This window comes from Arachis duranensis, chromosome 10 (genome assembly GCF_000817695.3).
Source record: "Arachis duranensis cultivar V14167 chromosome 10, aradu.V14167.gnm2.J7QH, whole genome shotgun sequence".
Lineage (NCBI taxonomy): Eukaryota > Viridiplantae > Streptophyta > Magnoliopsida > Fabales > Fabaceae > Arachis > Arachis duranensis.
In genome coordinates this window covers 918513-940574 of record NC_029781.3, presented here as the reverse complement: position 1 = coordinate 940574, position 22062 = coordinate 918513, and the positions used below count along the sequence as shown (strand labels likewise).

Sequence of the window (22062 nt, the reverse complement as noted above, 5' to 3'; positions counted from 1 at the left end):
ATTTAAATTTAAATAGAGAATATTTTTTTAATATATTGACATTTATGTTTTAAAGTTAATGAATAATAAATAAACGATTAATTTATATAGCACATACACATAGTAAATTGAATCAACTTGATTCGATTTACTACTTGTGCAATACATTTACGGTATATGATTCGATCTATATGTAAATAGCATAAATAAAATCAAATATAAAAGTGTATGTAACCAATTTTTCTTTAAAATATTTGTGTAATTTTGAGTTAGAATTATTTTATTTATGTGATTTATCTTAACATATCATAAATTTTATATATTTAATATATTTTTTAAAATTATTTATATATTATTTATATTCTACTAGGTTCAAACAAGTTTAATATACTAAACAAGATTATTTCCACCTCTATATAACTATATAACACACACTACTCTTTTTTTTTTTACCCAACAACATAGATTTAAGTATAGGAAAAATATGAGAGCTAATAAAATATTTATACAATGTGTACAATAGAGGTTTATGGAGTATTAGAGATATAATTATTAATGTTACTTTTTTCCATTAGTTGAAGCTTTTGGGATGAGTGATATCATGACATGGTATTAGAGTGCAAGATCCGAAAGGTCAAGAATTCGATTCTTGGCAAAATTACTTTAATTTTTCGAAAAGATGTTTATTATCCCTAGTACTCGATTGATTATTCTAGATAGTATAGAGATGTTCATTTTGTAACTCAATAACCTATGTATATATTATATAAATAGTCCATTATCTCCCTAACGAGATTCTTAAGTATATTCTATTTTATGCAAGTATTCAAAAAATTATTTATCCATATATTGATGTAAAGAAAAATCCATCAAACTATTTTTTTTTTCAAATATACATATTTTTTTATATTAATAATATTAGAAATGAGATTAATTTCTTCAATTCAACCAATATGTAGCAGTAATAGAAATGGACCGGTTATCCAATAAAATTGAATTACAACCAACATTCAAAATTTAATTTTAAAGAAACAAAAACCAAAATAAAATTAATAACAAAAGTATAAAAAGGAATTCCAAAAATAAAAAACTGAACACTACTCTTTCTCTTATATTTATGATTTATTATACATAGTTCCTAAATAAAAAACTTGTGCATTACAGAACACGTGACATATTGAGACAAAAACTTTAGAATAGTGTATTTCGACAGTATGATACCCTGTTAGCAATTTTCAAATAGCAGTTCATATCAAATACCAATATTTTATCATACACACAATACAATGTAAATTCTTTTTCATATTATTAATTGAAGTAACCTGCATCCAATATGGTTAGTTTGATCCTGAAATTACGATGTCCAAATCCAATAATGCATGCGATGAGCCTATTTTGATTGTGATCTTCCAAATATTTTTTTTAGCAAAAACAAGTAATATAAACAGTTTCGACAATAAAAAAAAGTTTTATTTCATTGTCAAAAGACTATTATAAAACTAATTAATTGGAAACCAACATTTTCATTGGTGATTTCACATCATACATACAGTTCTTCCGAAATCATATAGATTATTCAGTTCTGAACCAATGTAACTTATAATATAAAATGAAGAAAATAAAATTAATTAATCAAAGAAAAAGATTCCTTTTATTTGCTGCTGTTAGAAAACGTCCGATAAGATTAAGTGAAAACTCAAGTGCGGTCGACTTCGCATAAAGTTGATAACTGAGATAAAAATTTCGCCAAGTCAATTAAATCATTTAACGATTCTCAATTATCAACTTCACGTGAAATCGACTGCACCTGAGTTTTCACAGTAAGATTATGCCAACTATAGAAGTGTGGATCGGATACTATAATTTGAATGCCAAATTCAGTTATCAAGTGCATTTTTTTTATTATTATTATTTAATAAATTAAGACTATAATATAGGTTGTGACATAATGTCGAAAAAATGACAACTAATTATTTATAGCAATCCTTTTCCATCCAACCTGCCAAATCATAATTAAAAGCCATGTTCCCCTCTTCAGTTTTTGGTTTGGTTCCCTTTCAGACCTGGCCAAGTTAAGGTATTCTACCTTGTTTGAAAACCCAATATTAGTTCCTTTTTATATATTTTAATTTAACATCTTCTAACTAACTTGATTATTTGAATAGACTATATATTAATTACAAAATTGAATAAAAATTTAGAACGCTCTCTCTCTCTCACTACATGTGAGACAATTTATAGTTCAAAAAGATATTCCAATTTAATGACGAAATACACAATAAAATAATAAGAAAAGAAAAGAATGCGAACTTTTATTAACTGTTGATTGATTGAATTATCTTATAAATTATGAAGATAAAACTAAGGGTGTGTTTGATAATCACGTTTGAAGAAAAAAAGTACGTTAGAGCTTCTTGAAAGCTTCACTTTTTTGTTTGGCTAATTTTCTTCTTTACAAACGCAGAAGTGCTTTTGTTCCTAAACCAACGTTTACAAGAAGCAATAATTTCTAGCTTCTCCGTTGCACTAACGTGCTTTTAGCTAATACCTTCAATATTTATTTTTCTTTTACCAACTTTATCCTTTATATATATTATTGCATTATTTATAGAATTTTTATTATTCTTCTCTATATGAACTCTTTTTTATTATTTTTTATCAATTTTTTATTTGACATTATATATTTTTATAGTTATAATTTTTGTGTATTATATTTATTATTATCTTTTTATAATAGAATTTATTGATTCTATTAGATAATAATAATAATAGTTAAAAATTATAATGTACTAAAAAAAAGTACTAAGAGTATTAAAAATATACTATATAAAAAATATATAAGAAAAAAATATAAAAAAAATTAAACATGTATAAAAAAATAATATTATAATTTAATGTCATGTCCTTTTAAGTAATTATCTATCTAAAAGTGATTTTAACTAATATTATCCAAACAAAATTTATTTTATCAAGATCAATTTTGGTAAAGAGTTGCCAAACATAAATCATGTTGACACAAACTTACTTCTATCCAAAATCAATTCTATAAAATTACTTTTATTCAAACTCCAGTTTGATCAACCACAATCCAAACACACACTAAATATATATATTCTATTGGATAGAATTTGTGGATCACAAAATTTTTTTGTTTTTGTCATAAGTTAAGGTGAAAGAATAATTTAATAGTAAACAATAGGGTGAAGCAAAAGAAATGTGAAACCAAGACAAATCTTAAACAGACCAAACTATTGAGTATCTAAAATCTCCTTTTTCTGTATGTTTCACCGAATACAATACTGGAGAAGGAGTTAAAAAGTAGCATGATTGGAATGAAAAAAATTACTAGAATTAAATGTTAAAAATATTTTACTGTGATCCATACACATAAATATACTTTCTATAGTCATAAAAAATTGTATCAGCTCAACTTAGCAAATAAAATAAATTTACAAATTTCAACTAGGAGCGTATACAATATCACTGTCACATACACAAATGTAATTTTTTGAAGAGTTATTATTATTTTCATTTTTACCGAATAGTTAAAAGAAAACGATTTTTAACTACTTACAAGCCAAAGAATAATTTTTGTAAGAAGACAGTTACAATAGAACAATTTTTTTCCCAATCAAAATACATAAAAATTAGACATATATATGTAGACGGCAGACGGGGTTAAGTGGGTGGAAGGAAGCATGAGGAAATTCCGAAATTGGGCAAAGTTGATTGAAAGCTGCTTGCTTAATGCTTAGCTTGAACAATGTATAAACTATAAAGAAATATAGAAATACAATCCCGTGAGAAAGCAAAACATAATATAATAAGAATAATAATGAGATGAGATTAGTTAGTTGATGATGGTGATGAAGAAGATGGATATTTTGATTTCTAATTAATTAAAAAACAATTATCTGGAATTTTCTCTATATAGTTTAATTTAATTTCCCCGCCGGGCTTGTTACAAGCAATAATTAATGAGAGTGGGGAGATGGATGGAAATTTTGGTTTTCCAATTTTCCCTTTGATGAGTTGTTATATATGCAAGAATGGAATGGGGGGCAAAAAAGGAAAAAAGAAAAAAAAGAGGTACGTTGAGGCGGTGAGGTCAGGCTTCAAGAAAGCCGGTCATCCGGAGAACGGAGTTGCGGACCTGACTTAGGTCTCGTCCTTTTAAGGTCCTTCCATGGCCTGTGCACACCGAGAACGCCATTTTCCCTCCTCCGACCACTCTTCTGGCCACCATCACGTGCGGCGGCACCATCTCCTCCTCCTCCTGACTTGAATCTTTCAATGACCTCATCGTCAGCCGCCTGCTCTCCGGGATGTTCACCGGCGACGACCTATTATCAGCACTGCTGCTTCCCACCGGATGTACCTTGTTGTTCTTCTTGTTCTTGTTCTTGTTGTTGTGATCGGCTTGGACTTGGTCGTTGGTGCGGTGCTGGTTGGCGAATACAACATCGGATTCGTGGAGTTCGTCTGCCATCTGGAGGTGAGGTGTGAGAATTGAAAGAGAAAGAATTGGTATTGGGAATGAAACAGTGAATAGAGGTGGGATTGGAGGATTATTTATATATAGACACAAGAGTAATAAGAATGGAGAGAGAAAGAATAGAATAGGGATGAGTTTGAGCATTGAGTGTGTTGTGTTGTTAGATGGCGTCACCGTAAAGGCGTTCAGTGCGGTCCCCGCATTTCTTCTCTCTCTCTTCCCTAATTATTTTTCTCTCAACAATGCTAGGAACCAATTTTATATAAGTCAAGAATCAGTCAACTGGTAATCAGATGTTGCTATTAATAGGCACACGAATATTTCATTTCTCTTGTAAATTGGATGGTTTTGGATATGATTTCTATATTTCATGTGTTACGCATTAATAAAACATAATTAATTATATAAAATCAACTAATGAATGATCAAAGCATCTGTTCCGTGATTCTCTCCTAACACTAACGTGATCAACAATAATTTAACAAACAAATTAAATTATAAATTAATAAAACTAATTATAATTAATTATGTTGTTCCATTATTGGTTGATTATTAGTTGGTTCCATATACTTTTCCTTTTTCTCTCCATAGCTATAAGTAACTTAATAAAATAATAGACGAAAACTCAGTTAGAGTCGATTTTTACGTAAAGTTAATATTTGAGAGTTTTAGATAATTTGACTGATTTGATTAGATTTTTATTTAAAGATTTTCAGATATCAACTTAATGTGAAATCGACTTTACTTAAATTTTTACCAAAATAAAAATAGATATTCTTGTGATGATTTCTTTTGATAATATCATTATGAATTATTAAATAAATTTATATATTTAATTAAATATATTTGATTAATCATTTAAAAATTTACAATATCATTTTCTCATGTAAGTATTTTTCTAAAATAAAACATAGAAAAGTTATAGACTTGTTATAGAAAATTTGACTAATTCCATTACTTTTTATTTGATGAAACATAATAAACAACATGCATGTTTTTAAGTTTTTTTTTTCGTACTACTATTAATTAAAAAATGCTTTAGCTGGTTTTGATGTTAGTGAGTTAAGGAAACATACATCTATTTATTTAAAAAAATGTATTCACATGCTAAAATTGATTTTATTTAAACATGTCTTAGATTTAGTAGTAAATAAGATGGAGATAAATGAAATTCAAAATGAATTAGATCTATAATTTAATAACAGTTTAGCACTAACTTATCTTTTTCAAATTACATTATTGAAGAAAAAAAAATAGCTCTATTATTTTGTGTTGGGGTCCCACCCTTGTTTTAATATTGAGTTTTCCTTTTCTTGCAATTAACTAGTAGCTTGTCTTGTCTGTGTAGTTAAACGGCATTTTTAATTGACACCGCTCGGCTAATCTTTCACGGCTTCCTCCACGCCATACATTTTATTCATTCTTTATTTTGTTTTTGTTTGTTTTTTTTTTTTTATGTTTTTCACTTTTTATTAAATTCACGTTTTTCTTTACTTTCCATTCATAAACCCTTGCAGGGTCTCTATTTCCGTCTTCATTCATAGTTATCCATAGCGATTGCATTTTCTTTTACGTGTGTGGTATCATTCGAATTGCAAAGTCAATTATACCACCTCTTCCTTCTTTGACTCTCATGTATATATAGCCCTTTTAATATGACTACTATTAATGACTTTTAATTGTTCATGTAGGAAATTAAATAAACGCCGTGGATATGCTAAATCCATTCAAAAATCTCATTGAATACTAATAATTTAAAGCTCGGATTTAATTAATTACTATATTATGACTTCAAGCATTTTGTCTTTTGTTTCTCCAAGAAAAAAAAAATTGGTAACGTCCCAAACATGATTTTAATCATTATACGGTAACATACGTGTATGTATGTAGACTAAATCTATTTTTTCATAGCACGTTATACGTTTATGTTATTTCTTATCAAGTAGACAAGTACAGATTTTAAGTTGTTGTGTCTATGTGTCACATATATTTCGAATACAATATTTATCGATATTCGTATATGTTCTGTCCATCCGTGTTTTAATAAAAAATAAAAAAATTTTTTTTTGACGTATTTGAACACACTTAAATACTATCACATGTAAGCATTTTTAGTCTTATTCTTAACATATATTTTTGAAATAAATTTAGATATAGTATATATTATTATTTATATTTAAAAAATATTTTATATTTTATATATATATGTTTTCGTGTCTTATAAAATTTTAAAATTTGTGTGTCAACGTATTTTGTATCGTATTGTGTCTTCCATACATCATATGTTAATTATTTCTTATTTCAATTTACAAACAAACAAAAAAAATTGACTTCTTATTGAATTTACACATAGAAGTATTATAATAGATAGATAGCAGATTCGTGAATGTTATCAACATCATCTTTCCCGTGGGACCAAACATTAATTAATGAAGATGAATGCAAAATTGTTAAATACGTGACAAATCAAAGAGCATTGCAATTTATTTACGTAATTGTTACAGTTGTACTCTGTACATCGCTATCTATCTACACAAGAGTATAGTTTAACTTAGGGTCAACCAATATTATTATTTAACTACAGTAATATCATTTTACATGGATTGTGTTTAAATTATACCTTTTTCAAATACCCTTAACCTTAATGTTAAGAGAATAATGACTAAATCTTTCTGTTATGCAAGAATAATAACGATAACTAACACTCAATACATAGTGTTTTTTTTTTCTTCGCAAGCGAGTTATTCAAAAAGGAAAATAAATTACCTGAACGCTTTGTTTAACCTATATATATGGAAAAATGTCAGAGGAGGAATATTTCCGTTGTGAGAATATTCGTTTACCGCAGAATTCAAACCTTTTACTACGCTGTAATAGTAATTTATGAAGGAGGCCACTTACATAAAGACACAAAAAATGTCTTTTTTTAAAGACGTGCATACGTGTTATAATATGATTGAACATATTTATTAAATCGATTAATAAATTATCTTTTAATAAACCAGAATAAAATCGGTTTATTATGACAAAAATAATAAACCTAATTGTTCGCATTATAATTATTAGATCCGGTTTGTTCCAATCAATTTACATAATATAAACCAAATTATATTTAAATTTTTTTATAAAAAATAAATATATTCTTAATTTTTTATTTTACAGACATTTAAATCCCTAATAATTTAAAAATACAATTAAGTCTTTATAAAAAAAATTGTAACCCTAATCCTTTAGGCCTTTATCCTCCCCAAGCCCAAATTAGAGCCTAACGGTGAAATAAATTGTAACCCTAACCCCTTCTGGGATTCTCCCAAGCTCACTCGATCATGCTCAAACCTGGAAAGAAGGGATGTTCTTGGTAATACAATTCATCAATTTCCAGATTTAAAGTCGCAATCTTTCGTGAATTTACAGGAACTTACAGCAGGTAAAGTGGCTGCTAATCTTGAAAGCCCCAGGTCGAGAATTTACAGGAATTCACCCGTTGAACCTTATGTGGGACAGGAGTTTGAGTCAGAAGCAGAGGCACATGTATTCTACAATGCATATGCCACGAGTGTTGGATTCATCGTACGTGTTAGTAAACTCTCGCGATCAAGGATCGATAATTCTACTATTGGGCGGATTTTTGTCTGCAACAAAGAGGGATACAGGATGACTGACAAGCGTGAAAATGTTATACGGCAAAGGGCTGAGACAAGGGTTGGTTGCAAGGCAATGATAATGGTAAGGAAAGTAAAATCCGTTAGCTGGGTTGTTACATGTTTTATAAAGGAACACGCACACCCTCTTGCTGGTCCAGGAGGTGGCAGAAGGGATTTCATCTACGAACAATATCCGGTCAGTTCTCCTTCTTCCATTGCTATGCACTACTAAATTAATTATCTTCACAGTTATTTCATGCCAGATTGATTAGAAATGACAAATTGGATGGATCATGATGTCACTATTAAGCTAAATGTTGGAGATTAGCATCAGGCTATTTCAGAATGAAGTTTTTCAGGATAATATTGGTTCTTTTACATGTTTTCAGCTTATTTTCCCCCACTTACCTCTTTGTTTTCTGATACTATTTTTCAGGGCGAATGGGATAGAATTCGGGAATTAAATCAGCAGTTGACAACAGAGAAAAAGAGGTCTGTCACCTACAAAAGACATCTTGAAGTCGAGCACATTGACGTCGACGAGTATAACGAGAGCCTATTGAAGAAAATACAACACATAGTATACAATGTAAAGGAGATGGAAAGCAAAGAAGAACAAAGTCAATTGAACTTTCAATCAGCCACCCTTTAAATAATTTTCCGTCCGACGAAACACAGAAACCAACCGTCAATTCAAAAATACTGCGATGCGAAGCATACAAAGTGTAATGTTAGTAGTATTCTGCTAATTGCTGATCCTAGGGTGTTTGCTCTCTGTTCCTACTTTAGATGTCTGGTGGGGTTCTCATGCAATGAAATTCATTGTATTATTTTCTTATTTATGCTACGAATGAATGACACTTTTAATTGGTAGAAGAAGAAAGCCAATTACTGTCAATGCCTAGTTTCATCTGAGTTGATTCTTATGGTGTTGTGCAAAAATATGATATTATTACTCAAGAGAGGCATTCAAATGCCATGGTAGAGTTGAATTGTTCCATTTTTTTATTGGGTTTGTAAAACATGATCCAAGACTTTGACTCTTGTGTCTAGTAATGATTAATCTATTTTGTATATATAATGAGACTTGTATGAGCATGTTGTGCTCCCAATCCATGTTCATGTTTTCTCCCTTAGCCCAGCTTCCATCAATTGATTTGCTGTAAACTGTTATGTATGATTTCCTTTGCTGCAACGAGTGAAGTAATCAATGAAAGTTCAACCTTCCATTGCTAACTAGATTTACTACTATTAAAAATGGTTAAGACATTAGAGTGGATCTCAAGTATATAATCCTAAAATTTGCTTTCTGAATTTATTGTTTCATTTTTCTTTTGGTGTTATCATGAGAATAAATTTGTTGATTATTTACATAATCGTTACTTCTATATGTATTTTTTTACTATTTATTTTCTTACTCCCATGTCTTATGGGAATCTTAGGATGTATTCAGCTTGTATTTTTATTTTTAGTACTGAAAATAAAAAACATTGAAAATGGTAATAGAAAATAAAAATACAAATAAAATATATTTTATGTTTCAAATAGATACCACAAAATAAATAAAATAATATATATAAAGTATATATCAAAAAGTCACCACAAACTTCAGACACACACAACAAATTTTCCATATAAAAATGCAGAAGTCAGATTAAAATGTAGTTTAAATACAAAATAATGTCATATTCTTAGGTAGTTCTCTTCATAAAAAAAAGGTCAAAATCAAACCATAGGATATATGAGCAAATCATAAGATATACGCTAAAACATTAGAAGAATTACAATTGAACTAAGAAGCAACTATTAATAAGTAGCAGAGCTCATGATATGGTGCATCCATTAGCATCACCATAATATGAGCATGGAGGAGGAGGAGGAGTCTGTTGCTGCGGCTGTGGTTGTGGTGGATAACGCTGTTGATGATGATAGTAACTATATTGATACGGTGGTTGTTGTTGTCTACCATAACCCATTAGAGAAGGAACACATTCATTGTGGTTGTTGTGGTTGATGCACATTATGTTCCTCCTATTTGCTATCATAAACCAGGTTCATGATCCCAAAAAGCATCTGGATCCGGACAAAAGAGAGAAAAATCTTGGATTTCTCTATTTGCTATGTGCCAATTGACAAAGCAAGCTTGTATCGACTTGAACAGAAAAAGGATGACCGAAAAAAGCCAACATTTATCATCTTCCCTGCAAGACCATATCCAAACTTGAACACAAGGACCAACATAAAATATACTAGAAGCAAAGCAAAAAGCCCATCTAAAAGCAGTTTCTCAGAGGAATAAATAAATGGAATTATTAAATTTTTTCTTTTTTCATCACAAAGACAATGCTTTATCTATGATAACTCAAAACTACAGGAACAAAAAATTATGAGGGACATCCAGCAGTTATTGCCAAGTGGTGGACTACTGGAAAGAAATAGATAGAAGCTACAGACCCAAATTACCGTAAATTGTAAGTTGAACAAGCATCAAAATATAGCCAAAAGTGCCTCTTCCAAGAACAATGTGCCTAACAAAAAGCAATTTAATCTTTATAGTAGCTACAACATATAAATCAAATGCAAAGCATCACATAGGCATTCAATTAAACATGTGGTGTGCAATGCAAAAATTCCGCATAATCAAACAACTTTCAGCGGCATTCAATCCATAACAGCCATAATCCAACACTTGCAACTTAACAAGGATCTAATAAACTAATCCTAACCTATCTTAACCGCTTAAATCCACTAACAACATGCAAATTCTAACTAACTAACTAATTAAAGAAAATAGACTGGAAAGCAGAGCAAAGAGAGAACCTGAGGTGATGACTAGGGTTCTTGAAGCAGAGAAAGGGGAAAAGAATGCAGTGGTACTATGTCATTGCCGCTGCTGGAGGTGCGGTGACAATAACGCCAAAGAGGAGGAGCTGGGCTTCTGCCATGTCATTTATCATACCTAGCATAGACTGCCTTCTACCATGTCAAATTCCAAGAGATTGGGCAAATGCATTAATATTTTATCCGCCTTAAATAAATAAATGTTAAAAAAATTTAACCATTTAACATATTAACTCATTGAAACTCACCATGGCTTATTCTATGGTCATATATGCTATGACAAAAAAGTCTTTTGTGGAAATCAAGCTCATATAAGGACTAAACGATTATTTGAAAAAGAAAAAAAAAAGGTTCTCATACCAAAATATCTAGAGCTTTCAACGCCATATCTAATTGATATGTCAAGACTCAGGATTTGGTTCTTTTCGATGCTTATTTTCAAATTCTATGACAAGTTTTGGTAGGAAGTTCTATGACATCACAAGTTAATGCAATTGAAAAGAACAAATCTAGAAACAACCTTGCCACTAGAACTAACCATTTATGTGCTAATTTATTCAGCACAAGATCGAGAATTTATTTTCTGTTCATGACCTACATACCTAAGGTTTTCAATTCAACATAATGTCATAAATTTCAGTGTTGCTAGTTCACTTCAATCTCAACGAATACCATTTCACTAAGCAACTTGACTACTTAAAAGTTAAAACTACCTTCTTCTTTTTTCTTTCTTCTTTCTTCTTTTTGGGGAGTTGTTGGATACTTAACTACATTTATATTGCTAAAGTTTTTAAAGGAGAGAAATGAAATCCACAGCTAAAAGTTACTCACTAATCTTTGGCTATATTGTATGTAGATGTAGTAATTCTCAATCAAAATAACAGAACTTAAAATATGACCTTCCACAACTTTCTCTCATTTATCATTTTGTGACATACAAATCTTGATCAACAACCAAAACAACTAACAACCTATTTTCTAGGACTGATTCCAAACTTCTTCCTGTCAACTTCACAATTGCTTAAAACAATATACATCAATAAGGGAAAACTTGAACAAAAACTATTAGAAACTAGAAGTATAACATAGCATGACACAACAATAGCATGGCAATTAGGCAACGAAAAAACTCAGCTAAATTAATAACAGCAGCAAAATTAATACTACCAACAGCATTCAGCATTAAGCAAGAAAAATTATCCTTCAGCAACAGACAACACAAACAAGTAATCCCTAATCACACTAAACCTGAAATCAATAAAGCTAAACAAAAATTTCAATAATGATTTGATTTCTATTTTAAGCAGCAGGAAGAAAATTTCAACAAAAATTTCAGGAATTAAAAAAAGAGCAACAGCACAAAATCAATTATTTGATTTTTCATTAACCCATTCACAGTTTCACATTCAAAAATCAACAACAGGTCACATTCAAAATTCAACAACAGGGCATAAAAGGAAGAGAAGAACCGAAGAAGTGAAGGCAGTGCCGCTAACCTTCGACGGCGACATGGACGGCGTCCGGCGAGACGACAGCGAGTGGCAACACAGCGGCGAGTGGCGACACAACGGCGAGTGGCGACATAGCGGCGAGAGAATCCAGGGAGAACGGGGACAGGGGAAGGAGGATGCCGAATTACAAGAGAGGAAGCAGAGGCGCCGACAGCACGGACGGCAGCGGCACCGCGGCAGAACCATTGCAGGGAGAATTTAGGGTTTTGGTAGGTGAGTTTGGAAGGTGCTATGGGTTCAGAGTTCATCTGATAGTGATATGGATTCACGAATTGGGGGGTGGGGTGGGTGCTAGGGGGAATGGGTGGGTGTTAGGGAGAAGGGGTGGATTTGGAGAGTTGACCGGACCATTTTTCACCTAGGTTTTAGGTTGAACCGGTTACATCGGTCGGTCGGGTTGATTTTTAAAATATTGATTATTGTTATAAAAGATCGGTTTTATTTTGGTTAGTTAAAAAATTTAAAAAAATCGGTTCACTTAAAACGTCCAATAATATAACGACACGTAGGCGTCTTTACAAAAAGACATTTTCTATAAATTTATGGGAGCATCCCCCATTTATGAATACCATGATAATTAATTAATTATTATTTCACTTTAATATTCAATTGATCCATTATAATTGAAAACAAGTGTAATTATTCGTGTCATATATATGACAAAATTGAAATTATAATTTTAAATTATTTTTTAATTAATTTAAATTATAATAATTTAATTAATAAAAAGTAACATATTATATGTTGTTTATTTTTTTTAATTTAGTATTAATTTGATTAACTCTAAAATAGTTATTAATCGATTTTAATAATCTATCATTTCCAGCAAATTATACGTATATATTGAATGTGATTATAAATAATACAGTGCAACTAGTAGAACCGGATAAGATCAAACTATAAATGGCCCCTTAAACTTGCTTACATTGATGTCTAATAATTTTGTCATTTGAGGTTCATTTTCTACGGTATGAACTTGGAATAGTGGAGTAAGAAATAGCATGCAATAGAACACAATGAGAGAAAAATTTAGTCAACCATTATAAATATATAATTTCTTTGAACTTATACCATTTATTATTAGTAATTTTAAAATATTTTATGATTATAACATATCTTAAAAAACAGAAGAAGAAAAAAACCCATATTAATATTATTAAGAAAAAGCATTGAACAATTTTTTGTCCTTGGTGGCCTGGGGAGTAGTGCAGCCATGCTAATGCTAGCGAAGAATAGTGTGGTATGATCTGTTTTGGATTATTATGCGATCATAATGTGGTCATTTTGTTTGCACATATATCACGATCTTGACTTGTTGACTCGGTTTAAAATCATGTCATTACTAATCAGTGAGTAGTAATAATGGCATCATAATTATTACTAGTAGAGTTATTAGAATAGTCACGTTTGATATTAATAGACGTACTACTAATACTCCGAAAATTCATCAAGTTTTTTGGCTCATACCAGATAATAAAAGAAAAAGTATAAGGAGCCAGTGGTCTAAACGTACAATGCGTATAATGGAGGTTTAGGAAGTATTAGAGATATGACTATTAATATTACATTGTCCTGTCAGGTTACGCTTTTGGGATGAGTGGGTTCATGACATGGTATTAGAATTCTAGATCCGAAAGGTTAAGAATTCGATCCTTGGTGAACTCCAAAATCAACTTAAGTTTTTAGGATGAGTTATTTTATGACATGAGATGTTTATTATCCTACATTTAGGCCATTGGCTCCCTAGCACTATCCATAATAAAATGGTGTGGTTTCATATAAATTGTTTTGACATGCTACTAGCTAGAGCTTCTATGGTTAGAAATTTTTTACTTAGATTTTTGTTATTTTAAAAAAAGTTTACTGTATAAAAATACAGGGCTAATTTTTTTTATATTAATTAAATATATGTGTAATACATTATTATTGAAAAATTAGGTATTTTTTTATATGGTGTTTTATTTAAATTAGACGGTTCGATTTGTTTGATAAAAAAATAAATTATAAATCGAAAGGTCCAATTTACTTGAAGAAAAAAATAAATTCTAAATCGGAGCGTTTAATTTATATTTTTTATTTTTTTATTTGTTAAAATAAAAATCGAACGGTCCGATTTGTGATTATTTATTTAAAAAATAAAACAATACAAATAAATCGGTGTCTCCGATTTATGTCCTTTCATAGCCGAATAAAACACCTCTCTCCTCACACTATATTATCATACACGTTTCTCTCTTTCACACAAAAAATAAAAAACGTATAAAAAGGGCCGGATAAAAAATGTATAGAAAATTTATACTTTTAAGTCAAAGAATATTTTTTTGTTAAAAATATTATTAGATGTACACATTTTACTGTTCAACTCTTAAATTAAGTTTAAAATTGTGACCAGTCCAAGAGTGTCACTTCTAAAAGACATACAAGTCTATAAAAAATATAAAAGCAATGGATTTTAGTGTATAAATAATATTTTTGATAAAAACTTACCTACATTTTGTACGGATCTATTTGGATTCTCTCATATTATTCACCTTTTAAACCTTAACAAATAAATGACTTAACACATACTCAAAATATATTATATATCTACTCGTAATTTATATATCTCTCAAATAACTACTGATTTGTGTGGTATAAATTTTTAGAAACGCACCTCACTCGTAGAGATGCCAACCCATAAGATTTATTGCAATGTCGTGTCTCGATATTATAAGGTTCGTGTTCCACCGTAGTCTTAACTTCACTTTCAAAACAACAATTATATATAAAATAATTCTTCAGGAGGGGCTGGGGTGGATGTTTTCCCAATTCAATGCTAACATATATTTACTTCATCATATCCAATTACACTTAACCAAGTTCAAGTTAGGATTGTTGAAATAAAATAATGTTAAGTTGGAGCTACTTTCGTTGTACTGGATAGAGCATATGTTGGAAATTACAAAACTGAGGAATAATGATAATAAATTAATAATTCATCTGAAACGTAAACCCAGTGAAGTGTATGACGAAACCATTCCAAGTTACCACTAACATTATTGACTTTGATGGCAGCTCCGATCCAGCCTGGAGGTGTGTTTGGATCTTAATCACGCAACTCAGTTACTCGGATATTACGTAAACTAAATCAGCTTATTAATCACCACCACACGCTGCAGTATAGTACGATAGCCGAGCCGAGCCACGCCGAGCCACGCCGAGCCACTATTATAGTAATGGTAAAACCAAAAAGTGATGAGAAGGCGCGGTTAGAACGAAATAAAGTGTTGAATTTGGCCGAGGACGGCGCATCTCGCGGCTCGAATTCTCAATTCCCGATGACATAACAGAATCTTGGTGGATCCCACAACCATACACACCTGTCAACCACTCATTATTGACGCACGTGCTCTCTCTCTAGCTAGCTATAACCCCCCTAATCTCTCCCTAATCTTCTAATCATTAGGTCTGCTTTCTTTTTACGTTCCCCAACGCTGTTTTCGTGCAAGTCTCCTTTATTTTCTTATCTCATTTCGACTTTAATTATTATCTTTCATTGCCCCCTTTATATGTTTAGTTAAGGAATATATAGATACATACATATACCTCTTTGGTTATTCAAAGTAACTTGTATTGTCCAAGCAACAAGGTTAGTTTCCTCCGCAAGAGATGCTCTTACAATTCCATTTCTTAATTTGCTTCCATCACTTCATCCCAACCCTCCCCTTCATAATACAAGTTTCGATATCATGAATTAAACTTTAATTCTTGTTTTCCTATTGCTTAACGTATATAACAAAAGAGATTGTAATGAGTTTTTATTTTTTTTATATAAGATTCTTTGTAATCGAACTTTGCGCTTTTTCTCAGACAATAATTCAACATAAAATTTATTCATTTTTTTGTTTAATTTCAGATTTGATATATTTTCTGCAATATGTAAATGCTATTTAGCTATTTGTTTAATTAAAAGTTTGCTTCAGTCAAAAAAACAAAAACATATATAATACATGCACTCTCCGTAAATAGATTAAATTTATGATTAGCAAAGATATATAAAACTATTATGTAATAGCTAATATTTTTTTCTAAAGACATGTTTGGGTAAATATCTAGAGTTTAATTAAGAATAAATTATTATTTTATCCATAAAAGATACAGATATTAACAAATATATTTATATAAGAATAAAACGATAATTATAATCATGGAAGATGACTTCTGTGTGCCAAGAGTAGCCAGACGTTAGTTATACAATTAGTCTACTAGAGTATCTTTGACACACAGAAACTATCTTTCAGATATAATTATCGTTTTATTCTTATATAAATACATTTATTAACGTTTATATTTTCCATGGATACAAATAATAATTTATTCGCTTAATTAATTTTTATCGGAATATATATATACAGAGATCTTAATGTTGGATTCTTTTAGGATGTGATTTTTATTATTTGAGAAATCTTGAACCTCTCCAGCATCATATATATGCAAACAACGTCATTCTAGATTATTCCATGTATATATGCACTTTTAACAAATTGATGCTACATGAATTTAAGATTTGACTATGAGGATGCTGTATTATTCATTTATCCACTTATGCGTGTTGAATGCATGTAAGCGAGACCTATTTTTATGGAAATATAAAATAAATAAATGAACAAGTGTTTGACATTTATGTTATAGTTGGTTTGAATAACTATAAAACGAATACGTACACCAAATGGATGATAAGAAATTAGGAATATTTAGTTTAAACCATAGGAATAAAAAATTAGAGAGAAAATGTCGTGTTAGACTGTTCGGGCATAGAATGAAATGAGAGGTGTAGGTTAATCCAAGTGTGGATTGAAGGCTTAATCATTGAGAAAACTACTTTGTTATACATTTATATATTATATATTTACATTATTGTTATCTTGATGAGAACGTCAGCTAGAGATTTTGAACGATAGATCCTGTTAATTACAAGTTACTATATATACTTTCCATCATTTATTATTGGTGAGGATCATTTCTATAGCATAACATATATTCAATGTTTATCCATATATTGTTTAATTTAGTAGGGAAACATTTAAGATTATTATAGTGATGCAAAATAGAACCCCACCAAAACTAGCAAAGCTGAAGAATTATTGAAGTGTGGAATATACTATTTAATAATGCACGTGAGCATGAACCCTCAATATCAAATAGTTTGTTCAACAATAATTGGTAAGACTCAATTTGCAACAACCGTGAAGTAAATAGAAATACAGAATCAATCCTCTCTTTTCTGTGTTTTTTTTTTGGACGGGAATGATCGTGGGCCTAAAACGAGTACTAAAGTAAAAAATGTTAACCATATTGGGCCAAATAGAAGCCCACAATGAACCAATTGAAGCCCACCTTGCTCCTCGCGATAGGCTCCCTCCTTCTTCGATCTTCTCTCACAGCAACTCAGCTCAGTTCCCAAACCCTGCCTCCGAGCTCCGCCACGGTGCCGCCGCTTCTCTCTTGCTGCTGTTGTGCTCCGCTCTCGTCCCCCGAAGAAAACCACGATGCTTCAAACACTTCAAAACTCAATTATTTTCCCCTTTCTTTCATCACCCAAATGTCACACTAGGGCTCAACCTCACTTCTTCCTCAAGAATAGTTTCTGTTTTTCAATAACAACACTATCCATCTCACATAACGTTATAACTTTTCCAAAAGTAATTGCATTTCTTCGTGTAGCTTACTCTGCTCAGAACAAAAAAATTCTCACGTCTCTCGTATTCAATTGCAGAGAAGTGATGCCTATTGTGCGTTTGATTCCTCACTTGGTCACTCCAACATTTCCCGGAGCAATAGTCTTTCAGAGAAGGAGAAGTAAGTTATTATTGCACTTATTATTCAATGATATTATAGTTTTTGTGATTTTATGTTTTTTAACCATTTACTCATGCTTCATGTTCCAATTCACCTGTAATTTAGACAAGGGAAGAAGCAGCAGAAAAAGAGAGTGGCAAAGAAAGAGCACCACTTGTGGAAAAGCAGAGATTCTGCTCAATCTGGCCAGAAGGCATTGAACCTTATTAGAATTGTATGTTTGTTCATACCAATTTTTTAATTTTCGGTTTGGAATTTTGTTAGAAAAAAATGTACCTTTAAAAAAATATATATTTATATATGTTCATTTTTGTGCATTTTGAATCTTGGAACATTAGGTATCTCAGCTTCCTAATGAGAAAGAGGCTGTTTATGGGGCTTTAGACAAATGGACTGCTTGGGAGACAGAGTTCCCAGTGATAGCAGCAGCCAAGGCTTTGAAAATCTTAAGGAAAAGGAGACAATGGCTTCGTGTAATTCAAGTATGTTATACTAAGTTCTTCATTTACTTCTGTAAATTTTGGGACACTCTTTGACAACTAATAGTTATGGTTTGTGTGAGAAGTGTTCATTAAATGTTTCCATGACATGGTTCAAAGCTGAAATTGCTTCCTCATGAGATGAAAGATAGTTCATGGGTAAAACTTTTAATCTTTGAATTTGAGTTTCGACCAAAGCCAAAATTGTTTATATCAATCATGGTTGAAGTTATTATATAAGTGAAGAATGGTCTTTAGCTCAAGAAATGGTCCTTCAGCTGTTCAAGCTGCAGTCTATATAAATTACTCACATCACTGATTTGGATCTTTAGTACTTTAATATATATCAATGTGCTTTTTGTATATTTCTTTTCTTTCTTTATTTATTTTTATAATAATGTTTTGATATTCTTGAGAATGCCATTCAGCTTGAGTTTGAGCCTTTACAATGTACAACTGTAATGATATGTTGTTTTGTTTACTTTGTGAGGAATGGAAAAGAATCTTACTGCTGATCAATCTTCAGGTAGCAAAGTGGATGTTAAGCAAAGGTCAAGGAGCAACAATGGGAACATATGACACCCTTCTTCTGGCATTTGATATGGATCACAGGGTAGATGAGGCAGAATCATTGTGGAATATGATTGTTCATGCACACACACGTTCTGTCTCAAAGAGATTGTTTTCTAGAATGATCACGTTATATGATCATCATCATTTGCCGGAAAAGATTATTGAGGTATATTTTTGTTGTACCATCAATCTTACTATACCTTAATGCAAGCTGTTCAGCAATTATGAGGTTAATTCTTCTATGCTTTGATATGGAGCTATCATGTTTGTAAGTTAGATATTTGCAGACATGGAGGAGTTGCAGGTAAAACCTGATGAAGATACGGTCAGACGAGTGGCAAATGCGTTTCGAAAACTTGGCCAAGAAGAGAAGTGTAAATTGGTTAGAAAACGATATGGGCTTAAGTGGAAATATATTCACTTTAATGGTGAACGGGTTAAAGTTAGAACAGAAGCCTGGGAAGAAGAAGATCCATTTAGAAGTTGAAACTGGTGTATTTCGAATTGTCAATGAAGACACCAGTACACCATATTCTATTACCCGGGATCTGCTGTTGTTGCCGATTATGTTGTTACATTCCTAAAGCTGCTGTATTAGAGGTTCACTAGTTTGGTTCGAGCTTAGCAGATCAGGGAAGGAAGTGAGGAACTGAACTTTCCTTGAGGGATCGGTGCAGTGCTCCCAGATATAAAAATGTTATACTTGTATAAATATATTAGTTATGTATTCAATGGAAAGGTAGCTAAAATTTAAGGAATGTATTCATGGAATGTAATTTTAATATAGTGATAGTTCTAAATTTTTTTTTTATATGTATTGTGGTATCAACATAAATGTTAGACCCAACCAACTACTGCCTTAACATGTTACAAGTGGATTAAAATTAATCTCTAGATAACATCCACTGTTGAAACTTATTTTTCTTGTTTCCATCCATGTGACCAATGATGCTTTCATATATGGATATGAAATGGCACGGGACTATTAAAACGGGAGAAACTTTTTCTTCCTCATTTTTCTTTATATGGAGCACGAAAATGGTTTATAATTTTGTCTCGTTTTTTCAACCTAGGTGTGTGAAAATGCACCCTTTAATTGTCTTTTCATAACTGTGAAAACACAACTAAATGCATAAAATAGTATATTTCTATATCCGCATTTAAACTGGTAAATAATAAATTTTTATTTAAATAAAAAAGCCTAATATTAGTAGACATATATTTCAAATTAGATCTTTACTAATAGTTTATCTTTTGAAGGGAAAAAATGAGACACCATCCTAGAATAGATTTTACTTTTTGGTGGATAAGAATCTGGAAATAGAAAGAACTGTTATGTAGATAGATGGATAGAAGAAAGAAGACATTGGATCATAACAAAGTCACCGGAAAAGAGGCACTGCCCTTAAAAAGAACTGTTAAATCATTAACAAACTTCAAAATGAACTACATGGCAAGTGCATAATCATTTTAGAACTCCAGGCCATGTTCTCGAGCTGCATCTGCGAGTGCTTGAACACGACCATGGTACGGGTATCCACCTCGGTCGAAGGCCACCTTTGTGATCCCTTTCTCCAGACAGGACTTTGCAATGATTTCACCAACCTTCTTTGCTACTTCCTGAAGTCAAAAACAAGAACAAGAAAACAGAAACAAAAGGAAAGATCAGTATCATAATTGAGTGGATGAAAAGTATGAAGATGATGCAGACAAAGCAAGAATTCTTCCAAGGGAGTCAGACCTTACAAACTGTGTACACCAGAAACACAATCACAGAAGCAAGGTTATTTGCCAAGACGCAAATTATACATGATACTCGGATTAAAAGGAAAATATGAAGATTCATGTGCAAATAAACTTGGGCTTTCAGATTATTTCTTTAATCTGAGTGATCTGGATTCCTGCTTCCAATATATATTGAACAATTTGAGGAAAAAATGGTAAAATCTTGGAACCTAATGTGTGATAAACAGTTGAAAATATAATGCAATTACTCAAAGTGGATATCAGTGAAAGTGGGAGAAGCTTCAAAATGTAAAAGTGTTTTTTTCATCTACAAGTCTATGGACCATTATGAATCAAATTAAAACTTAAACTTCTACTATATTGGCATTAATAAAGCAAATCAACATCAGAGGTAACAGTTTCATATTCAGTATGCATTGATACTGAGAAACTCAGTAAACATTAATTGTTAGGTTTCCAATCAAAGATGCTTGAATTTAGCTTTTGAGTTTGAGCAGTTATCTATTAAGGAAACATGACATTTGATCACACGAACCGGGATGTTTCAAGTATATGGACTGAAGTATGACAGTAATTAAGCAATAGTCAGAACATCAAAAGCATTTTAGAACTTACAACTGTAGGACCAGCTGTGTAGTTGAATTCTTCAAAAACTGCCTTCTGCATTGTTGAAACCGAAGCAAGAGTGTGCATGTTGGTGTCATCTATGACCTGAACAGAGAGATGCTTGTTGGATCGGAACACGGACAATCGTGGCCTTTCTGGTGTCCCTTCAACCTGACAAAACAGAAAATGATCTAAAACAGATATGCATTGCATTCTTCATGAGGTGAGCTTACAATCAACAAGGAAAGCTTTACCAAAGAATGCCTTGGTCCATATTCGCAGTAAAAAGACCGTTCCACAGCGCAAAGTACTAGCAACAACAAGAAGAAAAAGGTAAAGAGAAAAACTTA

At 31.3% G+C, this 22062-nt stretch overlaps 5 protein-coding genes across 6 annotated transcripts in view; 2 read left to right on the top strand and 3 right to left on the bottom strand.

Annotated features, from left to right (window-relative positions):
* Positions 1-3843: 3843 nt before the first annotated feature.
* Positions 3844-4597, bottom strand: LOC107468089 (uncharacterized). Its single transcript, XM_016087325.3, has one exon. It carries the CDS (start codon positions 4466-4468, stop codon positions 4088-4090), a length of 381 nt encoding a protein of 126 aa, XP_015942811.2. The 5' UTR covers positions 4469-4597; the 3' UTR covers positions 3844-4087.
* A 2669-nt stretch (positions 4598-7266) lies between these two features.
* LOC107468062 (protein FAR1-RELATED SEQUENCE 4-like) lies at positions 7267-8914 on the top strand. Its single transcript, XM_052255231.1, has 3 exons — positions 7267-7344; positions 7709-8314; positions 8555-8914. The coding sequence occupies exons 1-3, from the start codon at positions 7267-7269 to the stop codon at positions 8768-8770; spliced, it is 900 nt and encodes a 299-aa protein (XP_052111191.1). The 3' UTR covers positions 8771-8914.
* A 1126-nt stretch (positions 8915-10040) lies between these two features.
* LOC127742375 (uncharacterized) lies at positions 10041-12751 on the bottom strand. 2 transcript variants are annotated; one of them, XR_008003560.1, is made up of 2 exons: positions 12456-12516; positions 10041-11094 (listed from the first exon to the last, which is right to left on the bottom strand). XR_008003560.1 is itself a non-coding variant. In XM_052254860.1 (2 exons), exons 1-2 carry the CDS (start codon positions 12716-12718, stop codon positions 10565-10567), a joined length of 345 nt encoding a protein of 114 aa, XP_052110820.1. In that variant the 5' UTR covers positions 12719-12751; the 3' UTR covers positions 10041-10564. The 2 variants fall into 2 exon arrangements, 1 of the variants encoding a protein (XP_052110820.1); XM_052254860.1 differs by having other exon boundaries at positions 10041-10646; positions 12456-12751.
* A 5114-nt stretch (positions 12752-17865) lies between these two features.
* Positions 17866-20337, top strand: LOC107468135 (pentatricopeptide repeat-containing protein At4g18975, chloroplastic). Its single transcript, XM_016087373.3, has 6 exons — positions 17866-18151; positions 18226-18308; positions 18414-18522; positions 18647-18790; positions 19314-19526; positions 19638-20337. Exons 1-6 carry the CDS (start codon positions 17999-18001, stop codon positions 19845-19847), a joined length of 912 nt encoding a protein of 303 aa, XP_015942859.1. The 5' UTR covers positions 17866-17998; the 3' UTR covers positions 19848-20337.
* Positions 20338-20675: 338 nt separating this feature from the next.
* LOC107468136 (50S ribosomal protein L18, chloroplastic) overlaps positions 20676-22062 on the bottom strand; it is a gene marked incomplete at its 5' end in the record, with an annotated part of 2324 nt that continues 937 nt past the window's right edge. Inside the window, 2 exon segments of the mRNA XM_021133806.1 lie at positions 20676-20980; positions 21722-21883. Of these exon segments, the coding sequence (XP_020989465.1) occupies positions 20831-20980; positions 21722-21883 (312 nt within the window).